General features: G+C 40.2%; 1 protein-coding gene, 1 long non-coding RNA gene and 1 pseudogene across 5 annotated transcripts in view; 2 read left to right on the forward strand and 1 right to left on the reverse strand.

Moving 5' to 3' along the window:
• The window catches only part of CD96 (CD96 molecule), a 104,088-nt gene extending 101,719 nt beyond the window's left edge, over positions 1–2,369 (reverse strand). Inside the window, exon 1 of the mRNA XM_017547832.2 lies at positions 1,298–2,369. Within this exon, the coding sequence (XP_017403321.1) occupies positions 1,298–1,358 (61 nt within the window). The 5' untranslated portion in view covers positions 1,359–2,369. The remainder of the gene's footprint in view (positions 1–1,297) is intronic.
• Positions 1–26,683, forward strand: part of LOC108317398 — a 320,387-nt gene that overhangs the window by 123,067 nt on the left and 170,637 nt on the right. The gene's annotated exons all lie outside the window — the stretch shown is intronic.
• Positions 6,274–20,512, forward strand: LOC108317395 (annotated as a pseudogene). Its single transcript, XR_001830725.2, has 3 exons — positions 6,274–6,284; positions 16,368–16,517; positions 17,507–20,512. The product of XR_001830725.2 is annotated as a DNA mismatch repair protein Mlh1-like (transcript).

The following is a 26,683-nucleotide window of genomic DNA, read 5'->3' on the forward strand; positions in this document are numbered from 1 at the left end:
TCACACCTCCAATAAAAGAATGAATTCAGTTGCCAAGAGTCTGTTGTCTTTCTATAACCCTCATAACCTCCAAACTGCCTCCAAAATTCAGTCTCGTTGATTAGAGTAAGAAATTTGACTTTCAGTATATAAGGATTGAAACGACCTCATCTAACCTTAGGTGGAGGTTCCACTCAGTATCCCCTCTAATAATCAAGTCTTGAAATTCTAGACATAAGTAGAGCCTCTTTCCCATCAGCAGTCTGATCAAGTGATAAAGGACACTTAAAATGCGTTAAGCATTAAGACCATGACATTCCTTCAATAATGTTGGCCTCAGTTTTAGAATTAACATGGAATCCTGTTACAGAAATGATATATTATTGTGACAAGTACCACTGAAGTTCACAAAAGGAAAAGATAAAAAGATGATAAGCAACTGAGAAGAAACAAGCATCTTAAAAGTAAAAGTACTTGACAAATGGGAATTGTCATATTTTTGTGGATGCAAAAGTTTGGTAGATAAAGGTTAGTACCGTTTAATGTAACTTCCTGTGAGCTATCCTTTGCCTGAAAATATGGCTCTGATCCCATCTACAGCATTATATTCCAAAATCTCCTTTGATTTAGAAATTCTCCTTAATATTTTCATAGCTACATCTGAAAAGCACAGTTAATTCTTAAGACACTCAGGTTTACTATAATACTCTCATACTGTGGAATACAGAACTAAGCTTCCTTCTATTTTTAAATAGGCCCTGTAGGCTCTTGTTCCCACTGCCGCAAGGATTCCACTTTGTCTCCCAGGTTCATATCTACACATGCCTCATTAAAATTCAACGTGTATTCAACTCCCAGAGGCCTTAGTATTTGGAGGAGAAATACTTGTTATATCCAAAAGAAAAAGAGTACTTGAGAGAGAAAAAAGTTAAGTAAGGATCTCTGAGCGTTGATGGCTTTGTGATTTTTAATTTTTCCGCAGTAGTTTTGACAACCATTTGGAGAGCATTTCATTTCCAAGAAACACAATTTCTCAATTACTCCAGAGATCCTGTTAGAAAAGAAATGGGTGAAAATGCCTCAGAGCAGGGGCACAAATGACCCATTCCCTTCTTATTTTGAGTGTTCATTAGTGATCATTTCTATATTCTAGCATCTCTCCTATATATGCCACTTAAATACATAACTGAAACCCTTAGTAACAATTTGCCCTTCGGTGATCAATTTCAGCAGCAGTCACAAGGCATTTTAAATGAACAGAGGCCCCAACCACCCCTAAACGGCCCATCTGACAGGAAGGGACAACTGGAAGTCTTACCCTTGACAAAATGTATCTGGATGATGTAATAGACAGCACAGTATTTCCATTTTTTCTCCATTGTCTTTTGAAGACCTTACACCAGCATTTCCATAATGATCATAAAGTCAATTGACGTTTTAAAGCAAACTCCCGCCGCCCACTTCGTGCTAAAAAACCTCAAATCTACCACACACGCCTGGGTCTGTTTATCACTTGGCAAGCCCCCAGGAAATGAAATGTAGACAGGAAAGTAATGTGGTTCAGGGCTGAGTATAACCTTCAACAGAACAATGTTGAAATTGTTCTCTGAAATCTGTATATCACCTTCTTTAAAAGACTTTTCAGCATCCAAAGAGTCTCTTATTCAGGATCTCTGTGTCAGTCAAGCTGCATCTAAAATCCAAACAAAGGATATCGTGCAGAGCAGTTGGCAATGTGCTTTTTATACATTTCTTTTCAAGAGCACAAAGTCATTTAACAAATGTGTACTTGGTGTCTTTCATAATAGTTTTTCTGTTCAATCTTAAGATATGTTTTCTTTCCATAATTGCCCTGGGGTGAAAGAACAAAGGATTAGCACATTTAATTTTAATAAAGTAACAGAGAATAGTGTCAGCTATCAAACCAAATGTTATTGTCTCTCCTTTGCAGGGAAATGCACATTTCCTGGGAGTGGAGAAGTGAGGGCTACTTTTCTGCCCCTCCTCTGGGAAGGTTGGAGGTCAGATAGGGAAGTCTCCCACCATGTTGGCTGCAGCCCATTTTTGCTGACTGCAGAAGAGCTTATCCATTTCTAAGCCAAAGCAAGGCAGTCACAGTCAGAATCCAAAGGCAGAGAATTCCCACATCAGTGAGGTATTAGGCTTATTACATCTGCCTAGTTACTTCTATTTACGTAGAACTGCAAGCAGGTTTCAGTAAAGTGACCCCTTGGTAAAATGTCTGGCTATTCATAGAAGAGGATGATGACTGTTCCCTGCTATGATTCTCTGATTTAATTGTATTAGTTTTTCAGGCTGGGATAAAATAGGCTGTCATGACCCTCCAACATCCAGAAAACAAGCATCAGGCTGAGGACTACTGTATAAGTTTGATGGATAAAGAATAACAACAAATAAACATGTGTGTCTTTATGCAACCATATGAATGATTTAAATATCCTGTGACTCTAATCTCATTACTAGAATATAGGCACCACCTAGCAAGAAAAAGACAAATGAAAAGGCCAGTTGTAATCCTGAGATGAGAATTCTTTTCAGGTCAGGTGGAGATAATTTTGGCCAGGTTGTCTTCATGTATACACCAGTCTCTCCTATGTAAGAACTTGCAGGGAATATGGATGATGCTAACAGGGAATATGGACAATGCTAAGACAGAAGAAAATGCTTTTGGCATTCAGGAGATTAAAGTTTAGATGGGAGAAGAGAGGTTTTCATGTAAATAAATAACGGCTACTGTCTTCCTGGATGTCCAGACCGCCCCCTATACCACTACTGCACATACTTGCCATGATAATTACTATACTTATTCCTCAGCTAGTAGTTACTGCTTGCCTAGTCTAGTGCTCCCCAAACCTTTATTATCACCCCTTCCCAACTTCCCACGAGTTTCAGGTCACTGGGGATATTGGATCATCAGGTGGTGCTGACAGTGATTTTCCAGGGAAGGCTGGGAAACTCAAAGTCCTTGATGGAAGGGCAGGAAGAGACATAACTGCTCTGGGTAGCTTCATCTCTTCCCATTGCCCCTGGAAATTCTAGTCAATCAAAGTTATGAAGCATAGCAGCAAAAATAGTCCTGGAGATGCACTATGAAGAGCCTGATTTGCACATTGGCATCCCTATTAAATCAGGACACATTACAAGCCTAGAGAAGGGATTCTATGATCCCACTCCATTTTTCATATTAAGAGGAATTTACCTAAGTAGAAACCAATACAAATCTAAATTTATTGAATTCTCTAAGAACAATATCCTCTTTGGGGTATTTAGAATGCTCCTATTTCTTATAGTATTAAAGTGAAGCAGTTGTTCCAAAAATGTCCTTAAACTCAGAAACATAGAAGTAGTCATTTATTTTCCAGTGTTACAGACTTATTTTCAGTAGAATTCTTGCCTCTCATTGGGGTTGGGCTACCTGAGCCACCTATTTAGTGATGATATGGCAAATCTGTCCTCTGGGTATTGTTCAGGGCTTAGTTCATGATTCTTATATCTGGAAATTTCTATGGCCTGAAGCCATCATATTTGACTAATTTTCCTTTGAGACCCACCCAGGTTCTGAGAGTATAACAATTTCAGATGCATGACCACAGAATATTAACTGAATGCTTACACATCGGGTTTCCTGCAGCTGCAAGACCCAGGCGACAGCCCCACCATGGCTGTTTGCATGCAGCAGATGGCAGCAACACTCTGCAGACTGGCACAGCTATCCCAGGTGATGGGAATTGCCCCCACTGCCTTTCAATCCTGGTAATATTTTCTAAAGGCTCTTTCAGCATGGGGATAGACAGGCATTCTCTATACTTAAAAATAACTCTTCTATGGAAGTCATGTCAATCTCTTCTATTATCCTCCCTACTCACCATATCCCAATTGCACAGGGTTTCTTTTTTGCCTTTATAGTCTGCTGCACATAAGGACAAAACAGAAGCAAGTCAGTTTCACACACACAAAAAAGCCACGATCTTCTTGAACTGCAGAAGCAAATTCAATTATTTACAAAGAGAAGCAGGAACACACATTATTTCTGCTAAAGGCAAGCCACGATTGTGTGTTTTGGACAAACTTTTTAAATGCTCTAGCTAAACACACTCAATGAGGAAAGGACATTTTCAGAAACAGGAAGTTGAGCAAAAGGTAAACTTTTGTGGTTTTCATAATGGTTAACTCAAATATTACTTACATATCTTTAAACACTTAGTAAAAAATAAAAATGTGGAGTGTTATACTTCTGCACATTTTCCAAAACGCTTAGAAAACATGATGCTTAAGGTTTCAGTTAATTAAAAAAATACTTACTATGTGTCAACTCCTAAGGGATTACTGAAGAGGCATAGTTATAGATAATTTTAAAATACCAAAGGTAAAACTCAACCCTCAGTCATAAGGCAGTTACCATTTATCCGGGAAGAAGCATCCATGTGCACCAAAAAAGTCAAGTAGCATAAAACACAGCACAAATGAGTTGGTAGGGCAGGACTTTAGCAAAGGGGGAGATGTCTTAGCGGTTGAGTGGGCCAAGAGCATCTGAAGTGTGGAATCTAAAGTTGGCCTTATAAGAGTCAGATTGATGGAAACCTCAAGGTAAGTCATTCCAGGCAGAAGAAACAGGAAGATCCAACACTTGAGAATGTTAAGGTTCTAGGCCATTTAGTGATTGGGTTATTCTGGTTTAGCTGAGGCTGTATTAGGGGACTTGGAGCAGGCAAAGCCGTCCAAGAGCTTTGAATTCTAGGCTAAAGGGTATGGGTTTTTTCATGTCAGAGAGATTCCCTATAGATATTTCAGCATACGAGTCATATATTTAAAGTAACGTTTTGAAAGGATAAATTAGGTGGGCATGTGTGAGCTGAATGGAAGAAAGGAAAAACGAGAAGGAGAAGACCTGTTAGGAGTTTATGTTTCTTTGGGCACTTTAGGATGGGAATCGGCGGACTGGCATGGAGAAGCCTGATGGAAGCAAGGTCACTATAAAGAGGCTGTAAGCTGAGATGTACAATTGGGCATAGAATGAAAATCTCCTATAAAGTTTCATGCCTCAGAATTAGGAAAAAGGAAAAAACGAACAGAGTTGGATTCCTGCTAGAAGAACCACCCTACTCAAAGAGCAGTTACTAAAAGATCTGTAGATTTTGGATGGATGAGAAAGATAACCTGTTATGTATGGTACAGCTATCAGTCCTACCTTCATGAGAATAGGGTTTTCTTGGTTTTCACTCAACTTTTATGAGTTTTATGAATTAGCATGTAATGAAAAAGAATTTCATGAGACTTTCAGCATAGCAATCTTTTTTATCACTACCATTTTCACCACGCTCAATTCCATCCATAAAAGTCTAATTTTAGTTTAATACATTTTTTTCAGTTACAACATCAATATCTGCTTATTACATGAAACCACTTTAAATGGATAAGAAAGAAAATAAAAATCAGCTGGAATTCTAACTGCCAAAGACCACCAAGACTTATGTGTTGTATATTTTTCTAGATGTTTTCATAAATGTGTGTATATAAAGAAAATAAATTTTTACCACATACATGTTAAAAATTCATTTTATATATGCACAAAAAATAATTTTAGGTAAGATATATATAAAATTTCCACCTAGCATTTTACTTGCAGAAATAAAATATATAATTCAATTGGATAATTATAGTAAATAATCTCTGATATTTATTTTGAGTAGCAAACTGAAACAGAGACAGACAGAAAGAGAGAGACAGAGCACACTTTTGTATTTGTTGCTTTTAGTAATGGTATAGTTCAATACAACCTCAATTAAGTAATGTTATCAGGGAATAGGAGATTGTGATTAATAGCATTTCCTGGGCAAATGAGAGCCAAACCAAACTCTTTTCTTGGAAGAGGAGAGGTTGTAATGGGGAGGAGAAGTAAGTAGGAGAGAAATTAGTCCTTGTTGCTGAACATCTTTTAAAAATGCATTGTTTCACATTTCTGGCTCAATGAAAACCTTATCATGAATATAATTTTATCTCAATATTGAAGATCTTACAGAGACCAGGGACATTGTTCTGAACCACAGTCTGCAGACAGTAACCATAAGAAAAAAGATCGTTGTGTATAAAAATATGCTCCTTCCTTCAGAAAAGAAGTCTAACTTAGTAAAGATTTGCCTGTTTTGTGAAAGTCTTAGAAGCAGAGGCATGAGCATGCTTGCACACAGAGGTTTTCTGTTTCCTATCAAAACCTATAGAATGTGGGTCATTTAACATAGACCGAGCCCTTTATTTTACAGATGTAGAAAATGACTCCTGAAGAGGTAAAATGTCCTGCCCAAGATCAGAACGTCTACTATAAAAAATCCTGTGCTAGTTATGATGAGTCTTTTACACCATTAAGCAATACATTAAGCTTCATAACATATTAAATAAGAACCAATTATTCTTCAATTAAAAATGCAAATTGCCTCTAATATCTTGACAAATAAGAAGCAACACAAAAAGCATACATTTTGTTTTCATTCCCATGACATTTCTGTCGACAGACCTACACCTGTATATCACAGAGGAAAAAATAAGGATTTATATATATTCAAGTATACACACACATACATACATTCACACACACACACACACACACACACACACACACACACACACACACAATAAATATATTTTTATCTCAAACAATTATGTATTTTGAGAAGTTTTTGTTGTTTGTTTGTTCTCTTGCTTGCTTTTAATTTCCTGGAGAAATTTTGACTGACTCTGAGTGAAACCAACCATGCTATTTTTTAATTAAGGGTATTTAATTAGCTTCATTCCAGTGTTATATAACTCAGTATTAATTTTACTTTATTTTCACTGTTTTTTAGCCATTTATTACATATTTTTCCCTTTTGTATTTCTCAGGGAAGATACTATAGGTCTTGTATTTACATCTTGAAACAACTCTTTCTCTTTTGAGCCTCTTCTCTATCTCCAATATACATGACTGTAACTTAATGGGGAAGCTTCTCTAATTACCCAGCACCTAGTAAGGAAGGCCACATTTCCAGGGTTGCTAGAGGTGGATGGAGACAAATAAACTATAGAAAACACTGTGTGCGGAGGTTTCTTTTAAGCAAGATGGAGATCCTCAAAGCTCTTTTTCTAAAATAAAATTATGCCTTATTGCTTCAGAGAAAGAATCTACTTGGCATTAAGAACATTTAATCCGTTTCACACTTTAGCCATATAGACACATAGAAACTCAGGAGAATCAACTCCCTTGTTTTATAAATCAGGACCCTGGTGCCCAATGGTGAGAAATGCATCCTGAAATCATAGTTATGTATGTTTAAAATATTGAAGTGTTTGGCTTTACCTTGACTTTTTTTTCTTCATAAGGAACATTAATCAGATCATGAGTGTTACTATTTACATGATCATGAGGAAAAGACCTCAAAGTGAGACTGAAATGTGGGTGTTGGCTGTTAACTAGGCTCACTGTCCTGCAGAGTGATTCACAGCACACTTAATTCAGATGTATCACTTGGTAAAATAAAATATCAAAGGACAATCTGTCAGGGACCCTGACAGTTACTTGTGAGAGGAGCACACCTCAAATATCAGCTTTGTAAATGTCTAAGTCCCCCTTTTCTTATGTCTTTAGGGCGTATGCATGCTTGACCACAGCTCATGGCCCTAAAGGCCCCACGAGCCCCTGGTTACCTCCTCTCCCTCTTTGACCCCATGCTCCTTCACTTACACAACCCTCCTCCTATTTCCTTTTTGTCTCTGAAGCTCTCTGTGCCCATCCAACCCCAGGGTCTTTTCATTTGCTCTGCTTGGAATACTATTCCATAGGCTACATACATGAATGAATTCTTTCATTCTGTGGTTGTTCAAATGTTCTCACCTCCAAGAGGCCTTTCCTGAATTTCATGGCTATCTAAAGGAGCCCTGCCATGGGTCTCTGTCACATCAACAGCTATATTTTCTTCACAGTGCTTATTCTCAAGAGACCTTAAGTTGCTTATTTTAGTATATTGTCACTTTCCACTAGAATGTAAGTCTGGGAAGGACAGGCGCTTTATTTATTAGTCACCATTTGACTAACCAAACATTCTTGTAACCCAGTATTAAAGATGAGAAGAGATTAAAGTGGTTTTCCTACTCTCTTGCACCATCACTCAGCATTTCACTTTTGATACCAGCTGTCTGGGTTTTTTTCCCCATATGTAAAGCAGTTTTTTAATTATTTGGTGGATATCAACTAGATGTCCTATGATTTAATTCTGACACATTTCTGCCTAGATATAGTGTCGGATCTCACAGATTGAGGGCTTAGTCCCAAAAGACTGTCTCTCTCTTCAGATGTCAGTTACAAGTCCCAACTTGTGATCTGTGCTCCTGATTGACTGGCTATAATTCAGGGTTCCCGTGACCCCTTTCTCAGGTTTGACTAATTTGCTGGGGTGGCTCACAGAATTCAGGGAAACAGTTTATTCATGTTTACCTGTGTATTGTAAATCATGTCGTAAAGGATGCAGATGACCCGCCAGCCAGATGAAAAAGATGCCTAAGGCAAGGTATGTGGAAAGGTGATGCCTCTCCTGGTGCTCTACTCTCCCAGCACCTCCACCTGTTCAGCAATATGGAAGCTCCCCATGCCCAGTCCCTTAGGTTTTAATGGAGGCTCTATTACATAGGCATAGTTGATTAAATTATTGGCCATTGGTGATCGACTCAACCATCAGCCTCACTCCCCTCCTCAGAGGTCGGGGGTAGGGTTGAAAGTTTCAACCTTCTGATCACATGGTTGGTTCCCTGGTAACCAGCCTCCCACCCTGAGGCTACCGCAGATTCCCCAGTCATTAGTCATGTTGCTACCAAACAAAAAGACATCCATCATGTAAGAGACTCTAAGAATTTCAGGGGTTGTGTGCCAGGAACCGGGGGCCTAGACCAAATATATATTTCTTATTATATCACAACAGCACACCCATCTTTTCATTCCAGCTGTTGTGGAGCCAACAGGCTGCTCAAATGTACAACCTTGAAAGCACCTCTCCTCAGCTGCCCTAAATATTTCTCACTTTATGACCTGGGAATCTCTGCCCCCGACAGCAAGAGGAGGGGGATAGATGAGGGTAGAGGCCTCATCCCACTCATCTATGCATACACATGTATGACCTTGGAAGTTCAGGGAGTCAACACCTCATGGGGAAACCTTTGACCAAGGGGGAACAGGAGCTCATGTTGCTCAGGTGAAGGATTCTAACGTGCATTTTGCACAGATCTTAAGAAAGTGCCCAGAGGGATCCAGACACAGTGGGCCATAGTGTAAGCTGCTTGATAATGCACCCTTGCATTGACTTTCCCTCCTTCCCTGTTTCACTCCTTTTTGCCTCCACTCCTGTTCCACAGGATTACATCCCAAAGTAACTGTAGGCAGGCCCTTGTGTCAGGCTGTGCTTTTGTGGAGAAGGTATGCTAAGGCTGTCTGATTGTTCCACTGCTATATTTTTAGCCCCTAAAATGGAATTGAGCACATAATAGATACTATATGAATATTTTTTGCTGAAACTCTCTTAAGTAAATCCATTTTCCATCAATAGAAACAATACAGCATACTCATTTCACAAAGTCCACAAAATTGATATAAACTAGTAAGAGTTCTAAAAATAAGATATATTCTTAATTCTGCTGAGTGTCTAAACAAATACTGAGCTCCACTTAAATGTCAGGCACTAGGATTGATCTGTAGAGGAGACAAAGATAAAGAATCTCTCTTCTCCAGTGAAATTATCTCAGCCTTATCAAGGAGAGGGGTGCCCACAGTAGCAATGAGCAGTTCAAGAAGCCCATTAGATTTGCCACCAATTATCACCCATAGGTCTCCTGTGGAGTATGTAAGATGAAGGAAATTAGCAGCACATAAAAAAGCAGACAATATTTGCCCTACCAGAGAGAATATAAATCTTGAGACATTTTATGACTGGCTTTCCAAGTGGTCAAATTAACTGTAGAAAATAGAGAAATTTTCGTTACCTAAGGGAGGAAATTCAACAGCAGTACTTAAGACAGACAAAAATAAGGATGACAAACCTATCTGTACCAATGACTAGATTCTTTCATTTGAAAGCCAGAGAGTTAAAGGATCTAATGCTATGACTATAGGAAAACGAGTATTATAAAATCCAGGTCTCTTACATATAGGCACATAATATTAGAAAATCTCAGAAAAGCTGCAATACGAGTTTTGCTGTCAATAGTGGCTTAGTACTGACTGAAGTCGTTGCGCCCTGGAAGCTAAATTACCCCAGAGTTGACAAGTCAGTCTAGTCTCAGTAGAAAACAGAAGGCACACTCAGAAGTGATAACTGAATAGAGTTTAATAAAGGGTTACTTATCAAGATATAGCAGGGCTTAGAGGAGGCAAGGGGTAGCATAGTTCTCAGGTGCTAAGCAACATTGGGAAGACACTTTCCCTCCCTATGACTGAAGGGAAATGGAAGACAGCCACCAGAGAGGGTAGCTGTAGGGAGACAGCCTCCCAATAGGAACTGTGGCCTTCAGCATGGATGTGTAGCCAAGCCTTGGCAGCCCCTCAGTAGGAACCTGGTGACATAAGTATCTCAATGCCACTGTTCCTCCTACTGGGGGTTTTAAAAATACATTTTTTTAATGGAACGATTAAATGGTATAAGATATTGTATTAATTTTCCAGGGCTGCTGTCACAAATTACCACCGACTTGGTGGCTTAAAATAATGGAAATTTAGTTTCTCACAATTATGAAGACTAGAAGTCCAAAATCAAGGTGTTGGCACAGCTGTGCTTCCTCTGAAGGTTCTAGGGGATAATCTGTTCCTCAGCTTTTCCAGCTTGTGCAGCTGTGAGCATCATGCTAGCTGTTTCAGTCTGTAGACTTCTCCTCCTTTCCCTGTGTCATCTCCTCTTTTGTTTCTTATAAGGACATTAGTCACTGGGTTTAAGGTCCACCCCATTAATTCAGGAGGATCTCTTCTTGAGATATCCTTAATTACATCGGCAAAGAGCATTTTTCCAAATTAGATCATATTTACAGGTACTTTTTGCATATATCTTGAGGGGCCACCATTCAGCCCACTAAAGATATCATGAAGTAAAATATTTTCAGAAAATTAAGCATGCTATCAACACTGAGAGAACTGGAGGTATGTAGTTGATACTGTGGTACATTGTCCCACTTCCTTGTTCAGGACTGAAGCACTAATTTATTTCTGGAAGTATTGCCTGCTGATGGCTCATAGCTGCATCCCTTTCCAGGAATTTCCTTCATCTCAAGAAAGCTGCCTCGCTATATTTTTGCCTTCTCTCTGGAGGCAGCCCACATGTAATGAGTGGATAATGAAGGACGAAGATATGGCTTTGCGCCTCAATTCTGGATAACATTGAAGGGTCATCCCAGCTCTAGGGCTCCCTTGTGAGAACGGCTGAGGCTTCTGCTGCAACTTTATTGGAAGGCAGCTTCTCTTTCCATCCCCTTTTGCTTCCCTCACTCCCTTGTAGGTGTTGTTCTCAAGAGCACTTCTCAATTAAGCTTTTGTAAGCAAATTTCACCACAGTGCCTGTTTTCCAGGGGCCTTGATTTAAGACATGCTCCCCCATGAGATGAACCATCAATAGTGTAAGTAGCTCAAAGGAGGCTTTTTGGAGAACCATCCTCCCAATGCCTAAACAGAAGAAATTTAGTTCTCCATTGTGTGGGCTCTCTGTCTTACTATCACCCCTATGATAAGAAATATGAGTTAAGAAGTTAGACACAACAACTAGAATGATGAAAACCTTTTCAAAACAGAAGTAATATTTTTCAAGAATTGTACAGAAGGCTAAGTGGACGGTTATTGGGTACTGAGAAACCAAGTACTTAAACCAAGATCTTATCATAAGAAAAAAGGAACATGGGCTAAAAGTAAAGAAGTAATGAATCCAAAGCAATCCCGGGATGGCACAAGTTTCCCACAGTGTCGAATCCTCTCTTGTGACAGTGGAAACTAACAGCGTGGAGTCTTCCTCCTCAGTGATTTGCACCAGCAGCCAACCTTTCAAAAGGTGTGGTTTCTCAATACTGACCTCTAAGCAGCAGAGACTAAGCAGCATCCAGCCTGGCCCCAAGACACTTCCTGTCTATACTTCCAGTAGAAGTAATTGGTAGAAGGGCACCAAAACCTCTCCGCCGAGGCTTGTTTTGCCATGTCAGAATCCCAGATCATTTTTGAAAATCACACCTAAAACTGTACAGGTATGTAAAAAAGACCTGTGCTAATTTGGGCTGTTCAGCACAGAGGCAATCTTGTACAGAACATGGGTCCATGGCATATCAGATGTGCTTTGGTTCCTGGATCTGCCATTTTCTAGCTGGGGCCTGATACAAGATGCTAAATCTCTATACGCCTTTGTGTTCTAGCATCTCTTAAGTGGGTATACGTTGAAGACTGATGGCATGTAAAGTGCCTGACATCAAAGTAAGCCAGGGGCAAAACAGGCTATTCTTAGCATAAAATGCATAGTCCTTTTTGTTTTTCCAATGATAACAACAACCTTTGGCCAAAATGTTATTTTACATGAGCTGCCCAATTCTTTCCTTGATGAAAACACATGCCAATTTATTTGTCTTTCCCCATGTCAACTGTACAAATTCAAAAGAGCTGGAGAAGAGTGATCTGTGTTCTGGTTAGTGCCATCCATTATGAACCTAAGTTCCTAGCTCTGTTTTGGACCCCTAAGACAGACAGTGAGATATGGAGCAAAAGGTGGTCGAAGAGAGTGATTTTCAGGCAAAGATTTGAGCCCACATCATGAACAACTTAGAAAGTCACCTTTTGTCCTAAGGGAGAAGTTGGGGAAATGGGAAAAATGGCAGAACACTGCAATGTCTTCTTTCTAAGCAATGTTATATATAGCGTACAATTAGGAGCTTAGAATTTGGGCTGAAACAAACTTTAGCTTAATATCTGGGATTTACCCAGCTTTTACCTGAATGACCTTGGTCAAGTAACTTAAATTCTTTGAACTTTAGTTTCCTTACATATAAAATTATGGTAATGACAATACCTTCCTTCAAGATTGCAGTGAAAATTCAAAAGGATTACATATGTGAAAGTTTTTGGTGCAGCGTCTGGCCCCATAGTACAGCTAACAAAGTCACAATAATGCTAAGAAAAGTAAGAAGCGAGAGAGAGGAGTCCAGGGAAGGAAGGCAGATAGACATAGCTCTCCCCCAACTCAGTGATGTTGGATAGATAGGTCATTTAACTTTCCTGGGCTTGCATTTCCTCATTAGTAAAATGGTAAACTGCTAAAGATTACATAAATGAAAATGGCCTTCTAGTTCATTGATTCAAGACGAGTTTAATAGTCATCACCAAATGACTTAGCCTGCCATGAAGTTATAAAATATAAGATTTCCATGAAATATAGAGAAAATGATAGGCCATGTAAAACAGAAATTACAATAAATTATATGAGTAAATATCTTAGTTTTGGCAGATGTAGCCTATAATCCCTTAATGCATTTTTTCTCCCTGAACTAAGGAAGCCTTTTCAATGATCCTTAAAAAATCAATGCTGCAGTAAATTAATCACAGCCTGCTATTGTGATTGGATTAATGGGAAGATCTTGCTAGGGCTTACATAAAAGCCTAAAGTAAACAGTTACCCAATATACAGATCTACTGGTTTGGACACAGAAATGCTATAAAAGAAAACAACTTAATAAATTCATCTGCTTAAAAAAAAAAAGAAGAAGAAGCTGAAACTTCAGATTCTCTGTCCTTTTACCCCCTTAACAATTTTGTCCAAATCAAATTTAAGTTATTAAAAACATAGATCCCATGGAAGTCATAGGCAAGTTAGCCAATGCATCTGCCCCATTTGCTTCCTGGGGTGATGATGACTTTAGACTTTTTAACATACGTCAGATAAATGTCTAAATTTTCATCAGATTCACTTGTGAATTTAAATTAGCCTCAGAACATTCAACACTGGAATCTTTTAAGCTAAACTTGAGAAAGTCTCTTAAGCTTCCACTGTGATAGAAAGGAAGGTACAGTTAAGAAACTGAGTCCCCACTAATTTGCATGATTCAAGATGTTCAGCATGAAAGTTGAGGGAATGAGGAGTCAATATGCACTCAGAGGTTGCCATAATGCTCTGATTTATCATGTTTTACTTTCCCCACAAAGCAGGAGACAAAATGGGAATAAAGCCAGATGAATCTATCTTTATTAGATTGGGCCCACAATCTCATATTGGGTTTAGATACTGGATTTCCTGCCAGCTTCTCATATTGTCGGCCTATTGCTTTCAAGTAAGCCAGCAATGGCCTGGGATAACAGTGTGTCTGTGGTATGAGACATCTTAAATGGATGACACAATTTCCCTGGGCTCTGCTGCTGGTGGAGTTCCCTAAGCAAGTTAGTGTTTATGTGCTGCTGATGTTTGGGGGCCAGATATGAATGATCTTTGCCTAGACTAATGATATCATCAAAGAAAGTGGGAACACAAAGATAAATATTCTTACAGATGACATTTACTCAGGGACAGCATTGTCTGAGTGAGGAGCTGTTTTCTTTTGGCTAAGAAAGATTCAAGAATTCTTTCTGCACTGATTTTCCCTCTCATTTCCTCTTAGCTTATTATGAAATACACTTGCCTTTGACATATCCCTTATACCCAATTGTGGGATATTCCTCTTTCCCACATCAAATTTGACATATGCTCCCCAAATCCACATGTTGTAGACTTGGTCCTTTAATACTGTTCTGACATAAACTTGATCTGTGTGACTTAAAGCTTCAGTGTGACAAAACAATAAAGCACTTTTCCTTTTCTGTTTAAATTATACTTGAGCCTTGGTCTGGCTACTCTTCTTATAAATGTAAGTTTGATTATAAAAGTCCTAAGGTTTGCTGATAGGTTGAAAAATAGTATTTTTCATTAATTTAAAATTTAAAGACACCATCTGACATGGATGCTGAGAAAACAGGAGGCAATCAAATCTACAAAACTTAGATATTAGCAATGCTTTGTTAAAAATTGAAGTTCCTGGGGCTAGAAGTTGTGGATAGATGGGTAGGTAGAGAGAGGTGAGGGGGCACCACGTTTCTTAACCAGAAGATTCCTTCATCTCCTAGTAACTCCCTCCAGGACTACTGGTCCCCCTGGCATTAGCAGCTGACTGTCCCTTCTGTCCAGCAGTGTCTTGCAGACAAAGACCAGCCTCATACCTGCTGCACTGGTCTCCATCTCTCTGTCCCAGCAATGCAACCACAAACTGATTGGGTAAGGCCCTCCTGACTGGAATGGAGGTTGGCCCTTTCCCCTCCTGACACCCTTTACTCAGAGAGTGGGGCTTCTGTGCACCTTGTTCTGGCTTTCAGGGTAAGTCCAGGGCTATGCTCTCTTGCCCCCATTCCTAACCCCCTACACACTTCTGTGGCTAGCCTTTTTCCATCTTCTTTGTAGATGATTCTACCTTCTACTCTTGGAATCGTAATCTTTCAGCAGTTCTGTTTTCTTTCTTCTTTCTCTGTCTACACTCCCAGCTTCATTTGTCACTAGTAAGTTCAAATATGCAGTGCCAGGGGATTGGTGTTCACAGAGGCTGAACTTCAATTCTGAAGGCAATAAGGGAGAGGATTTTTTGAGGAAAAAAAAAAAAAAGGAAGAGAGACAGCAAGAGGAGAAAGCAGTTAAGTATTATTAGGATGGGATTTTTTTTCATAAGATAAAATTTATTTTAGGTTGTAGGAAGTAGACAGTGAAGAGAAACAGATTGATAATTCAAGAAACTGGGAAAAACTCACAGGGAAGTATTTGGGAGATTAGGAGAGTAAGACATAGCACTGATGGAGTACGCACCCTGAATAGGGAAGAGCTTGCTCTATAGAAGAGTGGTTATCAGAGAAATTACGGTAAAATTGAGATGTGGAGAGTAAGAGAGTTAAAGTTCTGACTTGAATCCTCAGTCTTGTGTAAAAATAGAAGATAATTTATTTTTATTTATTTATTTATTTATTTATTTTGTGAAAATCGGTGAGGAAGGAACCCTGAGAAAAGTGGAACAGGGAATTTTGGACTAGTGACTGGGAGGATGGTGACAGGAGGCCAAAAAGAAAAAAAAGTGTGAAGATAAGGGCTGACTTTGGACTGGAATCAACAGCACCTGGTGTTAGGGAGCAAGACAGGAGGCTGCAGCTGGATGAGAGGTTGCAGCCTGGCCAGGTGGTGATGTTAGGAGGCTGAGGGGCCTAGGTACACAAAGATGAGTGAAGACAATGAAATATGCTGACGATAGGGTATACTGTCTACTATACTTAAGTGCTTTCCCCTCTTGCTATCTCTCATCCTTTTTTTTTTTTTTTTTCTCTAAAGAATCCTCTCCCTCTTTGCCTTCTAACTTCAAGTTCAGCCTCTGTGCACGCCACTCCTCTGACACTGCATATTTGAACTATATGGAAAAATGGAAACTAAAAATGTGCCTGAGGAATGGTGAGAATAGGAGGTTTGGAGGGGACAAGAAAGGTAAGGAAGAGGGAGGTCAGCTTTCCCTCAATGCTTACTTATTGTTCTCTGTTCTCATTAGCTTATCATTTCAGCCCCAATTTCACTAGTAGGTTAAAAGATGAACATGTGTGTGAATAACATCCAGTTTAGTAGTCACCTACTTCAACAGCACATTTTTGCTCCAGCCAACATGAACTCATATGGGAAAAGAGACTTTTTAAGAGGGGAACTAACATGTCTTTCTGAGTAGAGTGAGGAAAGGCGTAGTATCTGCTGTCTGAAAGCAGTAATCTGGGAACTACAGACTTTGACTTCAGGTCAAGGGAGTGAAGGATACCCCTTAAAGGAGGCAGAATGCCAAAGAATAACCTGGCCTAGCCATATTTGCCATATTTGGTCTTACAGGTGTCTGATGCTGAGGTAAATAAATTATTATGAATTTCGATCTAACCTCTGACCCAGGACCGTGTGAGTGCTCAATTAGGGACCAAGAACTGATGGGAGGGAAATTGCCCGCTTAGACCAAGACAGTTCCCCAAACCCAAGTACAGACAGTGCCAGCCCTCAATTGTTTCTTTGTCTTTGGACAGCTGCCAAGTTTTGTCTCAGGAGGTCTTTATTTTCTTTCAAGAGACCAAAAATCAATCACTTAATTCTTGGTGAGGTTAAGGTGGAAGATTAGAACGGATTAGAGTCGATTATAAACACAATCCCTTCTGCCGCGCTTCCTGGGGACCAACAAGCCTGTCAGATGCCTCATTAAAGCAATTACTCTCACAAGCCAGTGATAGGGCATCTACATTATCTATTGACCAGACCTGAGTCTACACTGAAACCAAGCCAGGGAAATTAAGAGAACAAAACAGGAAATAAAATGCCTAAAGGATCTCACAGATCCCAGATTGAATGCACATGGCTCACAAGCAATCTCTCTCTCTCTCTCTCTCTCTCTCTCTCTCTCTCTCTCTCTCTCGTGTGTGTGTGTGTGCGTGTGTGTTTTACTTTAGATCAAGGCTGGCAAGGACCTTCAACTTCTGGAACTGATCAATCTAGATATTAATATTAGACCCACACTTCCTGAGCTAAAAGAACTGAAAACAATGATGGTGATGGTGAGAGGTGAAAGGAAATTTAACAGCAAGCAAATGATAGAAAACTATAGGCCAAAGAGACAATTGAGGCTAGAAAATACTGCTGGTGCCTCTTCCACACCCCATGAAAATGCTGGGCCTCCACGTTGTGATGAATGGCACATCTGCCCTGTTGGCTCCTCTACCAGAGTAGATTCTGTATGAGACATTCTTATTAAAGAATGGCTAAGTGTTTCTTCGACGTGTGGTTTAAATGTTTGCCAGGAGCCAAGTGTGAACTGCGGCTTGGCAGCCTAAAGTCTCTACTGCGTGACCTCAGAATCATTTCAAACTGTCTCTTTATCTTTTATAAATGTTATGTAAGCCAATAACACTGATAAATAATTCTTTTTAACATTGTAAATCTTAGAATGCTGCTTCATTTTTAAAGAATATTTTGGATTGACTGAAGGCACTTCAGGTGAGCTTCTAGTTGTTTCCTGAGCTCCTCTGGTGCCAAAATGTCGTTCATGGCTGCGGTTATTCGGCGGCTGGACAAGACAGTGGTGAACAGCATCACGCAAGGAAAGTTATCCAGCGCCTGGTTAATGCTATCACAGAGATCATTGAGCACCGTTTAGACGCAAAATCCGCAGGTATTCAAGTGATTGCTAAAGAGGGAGGCCTGAAGCTGATTCGGATCCAAGACAGTGGCACTGGGATCAGGAAAGAAGATCTGGATATTGTATGCGAGAGGCTCCCTACGAGGAAACTGCAGTCCTTTGAGGATTTAGCCAGTATTTCCACCTATGGCTTTCAAGGTGAGGCTTTGGCCAGCATAAGCCACGTGGCTCATGTTACTATTACAGGGAAAATAGCTGATGGAAAGTGTGCATACAGAGCAAGTTACTCAGATGGAAAACTGAAAGCTCCTCCTAAACCATGTGCTGGCAATCAAGGGACCCAGATCGTGGTGGAGGACCTTTTTTACAACATAACCACAAGAAGAAAAGCTTTAAAAAATCCAAGTGAAGAATATGGGAAAATTTTGGAAGTTGTTGGCACATATTCAATACACAATTCAGGTATTAGTTTCTCAGTTAAAAAACAAAGACAGTAGCTGATGTTAGATAGTAGCTAATGCTGCAACCGTGGACAATATTCGCTCCATCTTTGGAAATGCTGTTAGTTGAGAAATGATAGAAATTGGGTGTGAGGATAAAACCCTAGCCTTCAAAACGAATGGTTATGTTTCCAATGCAAACTACTCGGTGAAGAAGTGCATCATCTTACTCTTTATCAACCACCGTCTGGTAGAATCAACTTCCCTGAGAAAAGCCATACAAACAGTGTATGCAGCCTATTTGCCCAAACACACACACCCATTCCTATACCGCAGTTTAGAAATCAGTCCCCAGAATGCGGATGTTAATGTGCACCCCACAAAGCACGAAGTTCACTGCCTGCATGAGGAGAGCATCCTGGAGTGGGAGCAGCAGCACATTGAGAGCCAGCTCTTGGGCTCCAATTCCTCCAGGATGTCCTTCATCCAGACTTTGCTACCAGGACTCGCTGGCCCCTCTGGGGAGATGGTTAAATCCACAACACATCTGACCTCCTCTTCCACTTCTGGAAGTAGTGACGAGGTCTATGCCCACCAGATGGTTCGTACAGATTCCTGAGAACAGAAGCTTGATACATTTCTGCAGCCCCTGAGCAAACTCCTGTCCAGTCAGCCCCAGGCCATTGTCCCAGAGGATAAGACAGATATTTCTAGTGGCAGGGCTAGGCAGCAAGATGAGAAGATGCTTGAACTCCCAGCCCCTGCTGAAGTGGCTGCCAAAAATCAGAGCCTGGAGGGGGATACAACAAAGGGGACTTCAGAAATGTCAGAGAAGGGATGACCCACTTCCAGCCCAGGCAATCCCAGAAAGAGACATAGGGAAGATTCTGATGTGGAAATGGTGGAAGATGATTCCCGAAAGGACATGACTGCAGTCTGTACTCCCCGGAGAAAGATCATTAGCCTCACCAGTGTTTTGAGTCTCCAGGAAGAAATTAATGAACGGCGACATGAGATTCTCCGGGAGATGTTGCATAACCACTCCTTCGTGGGCTGTGTGAATCCTCAGTGGGCCTTGGCACAGCATCAGACCAAGTTATACCTTCTCAACACCACCAGCTTAGTGAAGCACTGTTCTACCAGATACTCATTTATGATTTTGCCAATTTTGGCGTCCTGAGGTTATTGGAGCCAGCACCGCTCTTTGACCTCACCATGCTTGCCTTAGATAGTCCAGAGAATGGCTGGACAGAGGAAGATGGTCCCAAAGAAGGACTTGCTGAATACATTGTTGAGTTTCTGAAGAGGAGGGCTGAGATGCTTGCAGACTATTTCTGTTCGGAAATTGATGAGGAAGGGAACCTGATTGGATTACCCCTTCTGATTGACAACTGTGTGCCCCCTTTGGAAGGACTGCCTATTTTCATTCTTTGACTAGCCACTGAGGTGAATTGGGACGAAGAAAAGGAATGTTTTGAAAGCCTCAGTAAAGAATGCACTATGTTCTACTCCATCCAAAAGCAGTACATATCTGAGGAGTCGACCCTCTCAGGCCAGCAGAGTGAAGTTCCTGGCTCCATTCCAAACTCCTAGAAGTGGACTGTGAAACACATTGTCTATAAAGCCTTGCACTCACACATTCTGCCTCCTAAACATTTCACAGATGATGGTAATATCCTGCAGCTTGCTAACCTGCCTGATCTATACAAAGTCTTTGAGAGGTGTTAAATATGGTCATTTGTGCACTGTAGGATGTGTTGTTCATTCTTTGTATCCCGATGTTATTGGGAGCACTTAAGACTTACACCTTGCCTTCTAACTGGTAGCGTTCCTTTATACATGGTGGACTGATTATAAATAAATAGTCAGATGTGTCCTAAAAAAAAAGAATATTTCATAAAATGAGTGAATTATGGTTGAAATTAATAGTGTCAAAATTGGTATTTTAATTCACATAGAAAGGCAGAACATGTAAAGTCATGACTCTCTGTGCTACTACAATATGATGTCCCAGCAAATTTTTTTTAAAGCTTAATAAATACGATATCCTGTCCCTCTCTGCTGGTACAATGGGTTCTGCTATGTTTTCCTTGGGGTTTTAAATTTGGAATTTTTGCTTGGATTTATGGGATTAAAGACACAGCATTAATTTTGCCCTAATATTTAGTTGTTTTTTATTTTTAACTCTCTTCTTTAAGAAATAAAAATTAATAAGAGCAGAAACGAGACAGGGACATTCATTGGGTAACTCAGTCAGAGACTGGGTTGCTAATGTAAGCCTTAGGAAGGCCCCTGAAGGCAAACGTGAATTGCAGGGTAAATAGCAATGCTGTCATGTGTGGTTACCCACAGTTATTCTCCACTGAACTGGACCAGCCAGTTTTTTTTAGGCCTTTTTACAAAGGGCCTTTCTTACCCACAGGATTACAACTGAATTTCAGCTGTCAAAAGCACTGGATTTAGAATAACAAAACTTGGACTTCAGCCCTAGCTCTATCATTGACGAGCTCAGTGAACTTAGGCCAGTTATTTTACCCTCTGAGTCTGCTGTCTTCTCTGAAATAATAAGATCTGGACTTCAGCCCTAGCTTTCTCATTTACTAGCTCTGTGAACCTAGGCCAGTTATTTTGCTATCTGAGTCTGCCGCCCTGTCTGAAATGAGAATATTCCAGGGTCTTCTTAACTGGAACAGAAATTTTCTTGGGTTTTTAGAAAGATTAAATGAACTCACAAAGGGAGAACCACTCAACACAATGCCTGGTGCACAGTAGACATCAAATAAATATTGGACCATTTTCTTTTATTCTATTTTAATTAATAAAGGATGGCTTTTGAAAAATTATTTCTGAGAGTCACATTTCCAATTACTTATAGCTTAGGCAGAGATATCTATGCAAGTCATTTTATAACAACTTCCAAAGCATTCTCAATCATCATTATCCCAATGAAAAGAGGTCTAACCCTGAGAATCTTCTAGTCAAGTTCCCTCATTTTATGGATAAGGAAACTGACCCAGAGAAGTTCTGTAAAACACCCAAGGTCACACAGATACATGGTGGCAGTGAGAACTGGAATCCAGGTCTCTTGCCTCATGCCGAGTGCTTCCTTCCTTTACCAAGCTGGCACTATTTCTTATACGCTACAGAAATGTACGTGCCAGGGCGCTTGTGAATCTGAAGGTTTAGGGGTGATTGTACTTTTTCAGTCAGCTCACTGGTCTGAGCAAATGGCCAAACCTGGCATGTACCCAAATCCCTACGGAAAAAGGACTACTCAATCTGACCAATAAATACTTCCAGGAATTTATGGGGGAGCCAAGAGCTAACTTTGAAGCTAACCTAGATCTGATCTTATACACTTATCCTCATAGCCCACAGTAGTCTGACTGTGTCCTAAATAGTTCTACCCAATGGTGACAAATGAGAGTCTAGACATGTTGGATGGAATCAAAATAGACTTGGGTGAATTCTAAGTTTAGCATATACTAGTTTTTCCCATAGGCATCTCCTCTTCAGGTTGGGCTCGCAGCTGAATCTTTAAAAGCAGATAATGTCATGTGGCATACTTCAGGGAATACTCCCCAGCCCCACTGATGGCCTGTATGGGATTCTGATGGAGGTCATTTGGAGCAATGGTTTCCAGAGGCCAGTCTAAAGGCTCGTGCCAGGCTGGCTTGCTGTACATCTAGGGAGTCCTCTGAGCAGACAGCTTTAAGAGAGCTTTACCCTCCCTGCCAGACTCCTTTCATGGAGATTCTCTCTCAGTCAGCCTATGGTGAGGTTTGAGTATCTCTATCAAAATCTTCTCAAATGCTTTGATATGCAGCTGTTGCACTAACTCAGGGTGGGAGGAGTTGGCAGAGATTTAAGGGACTGGTATAAATGGCAGTGTGAGGGTTTCTAAGCCAAGAGGATCACCTCATGGAATAGATGTAATATAAAAAACAACAGTTAAGCATCACCACCTTAAGCTACTCCTCCCTGCAGAGTCTAGCTTAACCGCCTATCCACCAGAATCCAGCCTAATACCTTGAGTATACCTCTATTAAGTATTTCACTCTGCCATGTGAAGGTTCCTGTCTTTTTCCTTTACTGGATGCAAGCTCCTTGAGTTGAGAATAGAGACTGACATATTCTTCAGTGACCCCTGTTCCTAGTGCTGTGTCTGGTGCAGGGTAGCAATAGCCTCCTTTCTATCAGGAAGTGGCATCATCTCTGCTTTGACTTTAAGCAAAAGATGTTGGTGTGTTTGGGGAGAACCTTACATCATTAAAAACTCAAAATTATTTTTCCAGGGAACTGGTCAGTCCCTGAACTCAATTTCTGTGAAACACATCCTAACCTGGTGACCAATAATAAACACTCACAGTGTCACCTTAGATGAGCGATGTGACCCCTGGGCTGTCCACATGGCTTCATAACTCTCAGAGTGATTCAGCCAGTGGCTGTGTAACAAACACAGGTGCTGATCTGGGAAGCAAAATGAAGCTAAAAGCTAGTGAGCCCACAAATCTACGGTAAATTAGACCCTAAAACAACTGGGATACTTTGGGAAGCGTGTAGTCTTCTGAAGCAGATTCATCTTCAGCTGCTCTGAATTAATTTGGAGATTTATAAAACTGAAATTTCAGAAAGAAAACAATGAAAGTGTCAGCTTCTGCTGACACCCAAAGAACTAAGTGCCTCAGCAAGTTATTTGCCATGATCCAAGAGACAATTCTACTTTTTATTGAAATGAAAGATAGTGGCAGTCTCAGTTGAGTTTAAACTCTGTTTCTCCTTGGCTGGGGCTCCGACAAGTCTGGACAATGCTAGCCGACTCAGGACTGGATCTGCCAGAAGTTTGTGGGACTAAGAGTAGTCTTGGGGAGAATTTATCTCAGGGGAGGAAGAGACAGTCAGACTTGACTGAGAAGTGAAGCCTCAGCAGTGGGAATGTTTTGGACACCTTGTTGCCTCTCCTTCACATTTGTCTCCTGAACTAATCCTTATGAACTCATGTCTTGGTATACGGAGGGGAGACAAATAGGGTGGGAATATGGTACTATATAGCACATAACTATTGAAATATCTACATAGTGTCTATAAAGCTGCACCTGGTCCAGACTGAAATGTAAAACTTTATCTTTGAAGCATTATGTGAATGGAGAAACTTGGTTCACAGCTATTCTAATGAAAACATGCGGTCCTCTCCAAATTCTTGGCATCCTTCCATTACTGGAAGTCCCTCATTCTTTCATCCTAACAGAATTCTCCCATCGACATAGTCCTGTCCTCACCATCCTATTCCATCATTCCATTCTCCTTTGCACAGAGCTTTCACAACATGCATCTGGCATGGCATATCTTTCTACCACAGGCCTCCCTTCTCCAGGGATGGTTCTTTTTCCTTGATTGCTTTACTCAATACATCTACTTAGATTTTTTTCCATCGTATTGTCAGAGAGGGGAGAGGTAAAGGAGTTAAGTAGGGGGGAAAAGGAAGAAAAAACTGTCAGAAAGTTTACCTCATCACAGCTTTCAATAAAAATTCCGTAGAGCACGGGATCCAAGCAGCCCTTTTTTGGTATCTCACTAAAGAGAAGAATGTAGTTTTTCACAGAACCCCATATAATATTGGACAGGGTTTCTTGATGGTTCCTGTGCAAAAACAGGCCCAATGTAGGTGACGGTAGCATGTATGGGATGGTTGCCAGAGTATGTGTGAGGGATGCATTGAGATGGCAGTGGCATATCGTAGCAGAAGCATCTAATAACACTCTCTGAAAAAAAGCAGTACCAGGGAAAGGCAGTGGCCATGCCCAGTGGCAGCATCAGTGCCCTGTGGAGGTGAGGGCAATACTCATGAAAGCAGTGGTACTGATGAGAGAGAGACAATCACTGTGAGCTCTGCCAGCAGACACAGGACACCTTCACATGGTCCACATACACTGGAGGCTTTGACAGCAGACACCGCTGAGTGCTTCTGGAGCAGAAGTTTACAAAGAGGACATACTCCCTGTGGTCAATAAAGGAACTATTTGAAGCACATGTGAGACACCCGTAAAAGCTGGAGGATTAGTGTTGGAGCTGGTGATGCTATAAAGCAAATAGCAAAAGACAGTGCTAATGTCACCATGTTTTTTCTGTTTTATGCCCTTCCAGAGAATAACACAAGCCAGGAAAGAAGACACATGGCTTAAAGACTCATAGATCACTTGTTACAAAAAGTTACAGTATGCAATCCAAACTGACATGCTGATATCCAAGTTTTCATAGCAAACTCTAGGCAAGAAGTTCCTCTTTTTAATTTAAATTATTTTTGGGAATCTCCATGAATCTATGATCAGAAACTCTATATTATGTGTGTGTGTACTCCCTGGTTCAGTGTTTTCTTACATGTAGCATATGGAATACATGCCCTCCATATAGTCCCTCAAAGCCACACTTCGGTCCCTTAGACTTTGAGTGCTTGAGAATTAGATGGATTTATTATAGTATTTGTGCTGTAACAACTATATAATCGGGAACAGATTTCTATCATTGGCTTATATTTCTTTGGCTAAAGATGGAATGATGGATGCATAAATATATGCAGACAAATATGGTTTAATATTCTTCTGCAGTATCTCTGAAGTAGCTAATAACATCAAGTTAGGCAGCCATTGGAAACATATTTCTTCAGTCTTCATTCTTTAAGTATCACTGACATTATAGAAAAATAAAAAAGAATATTAGAGTAGAAATCAATAGATTTATATCTGCAAATCACTGTGTATACTCAAACATGTTCTTCATTTCTCCCTAGCTCAACTCTCTCATCCATATAATCAGAGAATTGGATTGTCACTTAAATCCCTTTTGGTTCTAAATTTTTATGATTCTGCTTTTCTTCTGTTGCTTTAATTGAGAAGAGCAATGGTTTTTCAACTTCTTAAACCAATGATTCCCTTAATCCATATAACATATGGATTATCCTTAACATATTCAGCAAATAAAGGCAGAAGTTCTGTGAATGAAGTGTGGATGGGAGGGGAGTTGACAATTCCTTGACTCCTCAACTTTCCTGCTGATCCCTTGAGTGTTTCTTCTGTGCCAATTTATAAACTGTTTTGCTACGGAAGTGGGAACTAAAGAACTTGAAACTAGATGCCTCTGAAGTGATAAAGTAAAAGCTAAATATTGAATGCATCCCAAAATTGAAACACCAGTAGTTCTGGTTAGTTCAGGAGTCAGCTAGGAAGAACATAAAAGTTTCAGAGAGATGCTCAACAGGAAAGGGGCTGATTTCACAAAACACCAATTTTCTTTCTAGGATTTCAAGACCAAATTTAGTAAAACCCTTATGTCAACTTCTCATTTTTTTGAAAAATGAAGGCACAAAGAGGGGAGCATTCCTGAAGGAATTTTGGACAGGCAAACTTAAATCAGACTCATGGAAAGAAAAATTCATTTAAAATTTTTTCAAGTAGCGTGATGCAATGACACATCAATAACAAATGCCTCTAGCCACATTTTTAAATGATGGCTTGGAATCTGTCCCCATTGCCTTCCCTCTCCATTTCAAAATAAATAGCAAATCAGGTTGAGTGAGAAATCTATGCTTTTCCCATTCTTCTTCAATTCCGAAATGAAAATGATGTTGATATTTTATTTTGGTCACTTTTTGTAAGAATCCTAACTGCCATCCATCATGTCCTCTAAAAATATTAGCAATTCCTTTTGACCTAGTAGAAGACAGTGAGTTTCAAATTGACTCACTGACGAGGGTAAGTGATAAACTATGCTACTTTTCAGCTATTTTAGGTAAAGCCCATTCTTGACATAACTCTGATGGATGGTAGTAAAACACACCATGGGCAAAAGCAAAAAGGAGGCAATGTGAAAAAGTAATCATGATATTTTCTCCATCTTCCCCTCTCACCTACCGCCCCAGAAGAGAATGGTATGTCAGAGAGACCTTCAATATGAAATTTACAATTGTTCCTTTATTTAGCACAGCTCAAGGCTGTAACTGACTGTACCACAAAGGACTCTTCAGGAAAACTTGTTGAAATAATTATTGAAAGTAA

The sequence above is a fragment of the Cebus imitator genome, unplaced genomic scaffold, assembly GCF_001604975.1.
Source record: "Cebus imitator isolate Cc_AM_T3 unplaced genomic scaffold, Cebus_imitator-1.0 Scaffold201, whole genome shotgun sequence".
In the NCBI taxonomy this organism is placed as follows: domain Eukaryota; kingdom Metazoa; phylum Chordata; class Mammalia; order Primates; family Cebidae; genus Cebus; species Cebus imitator.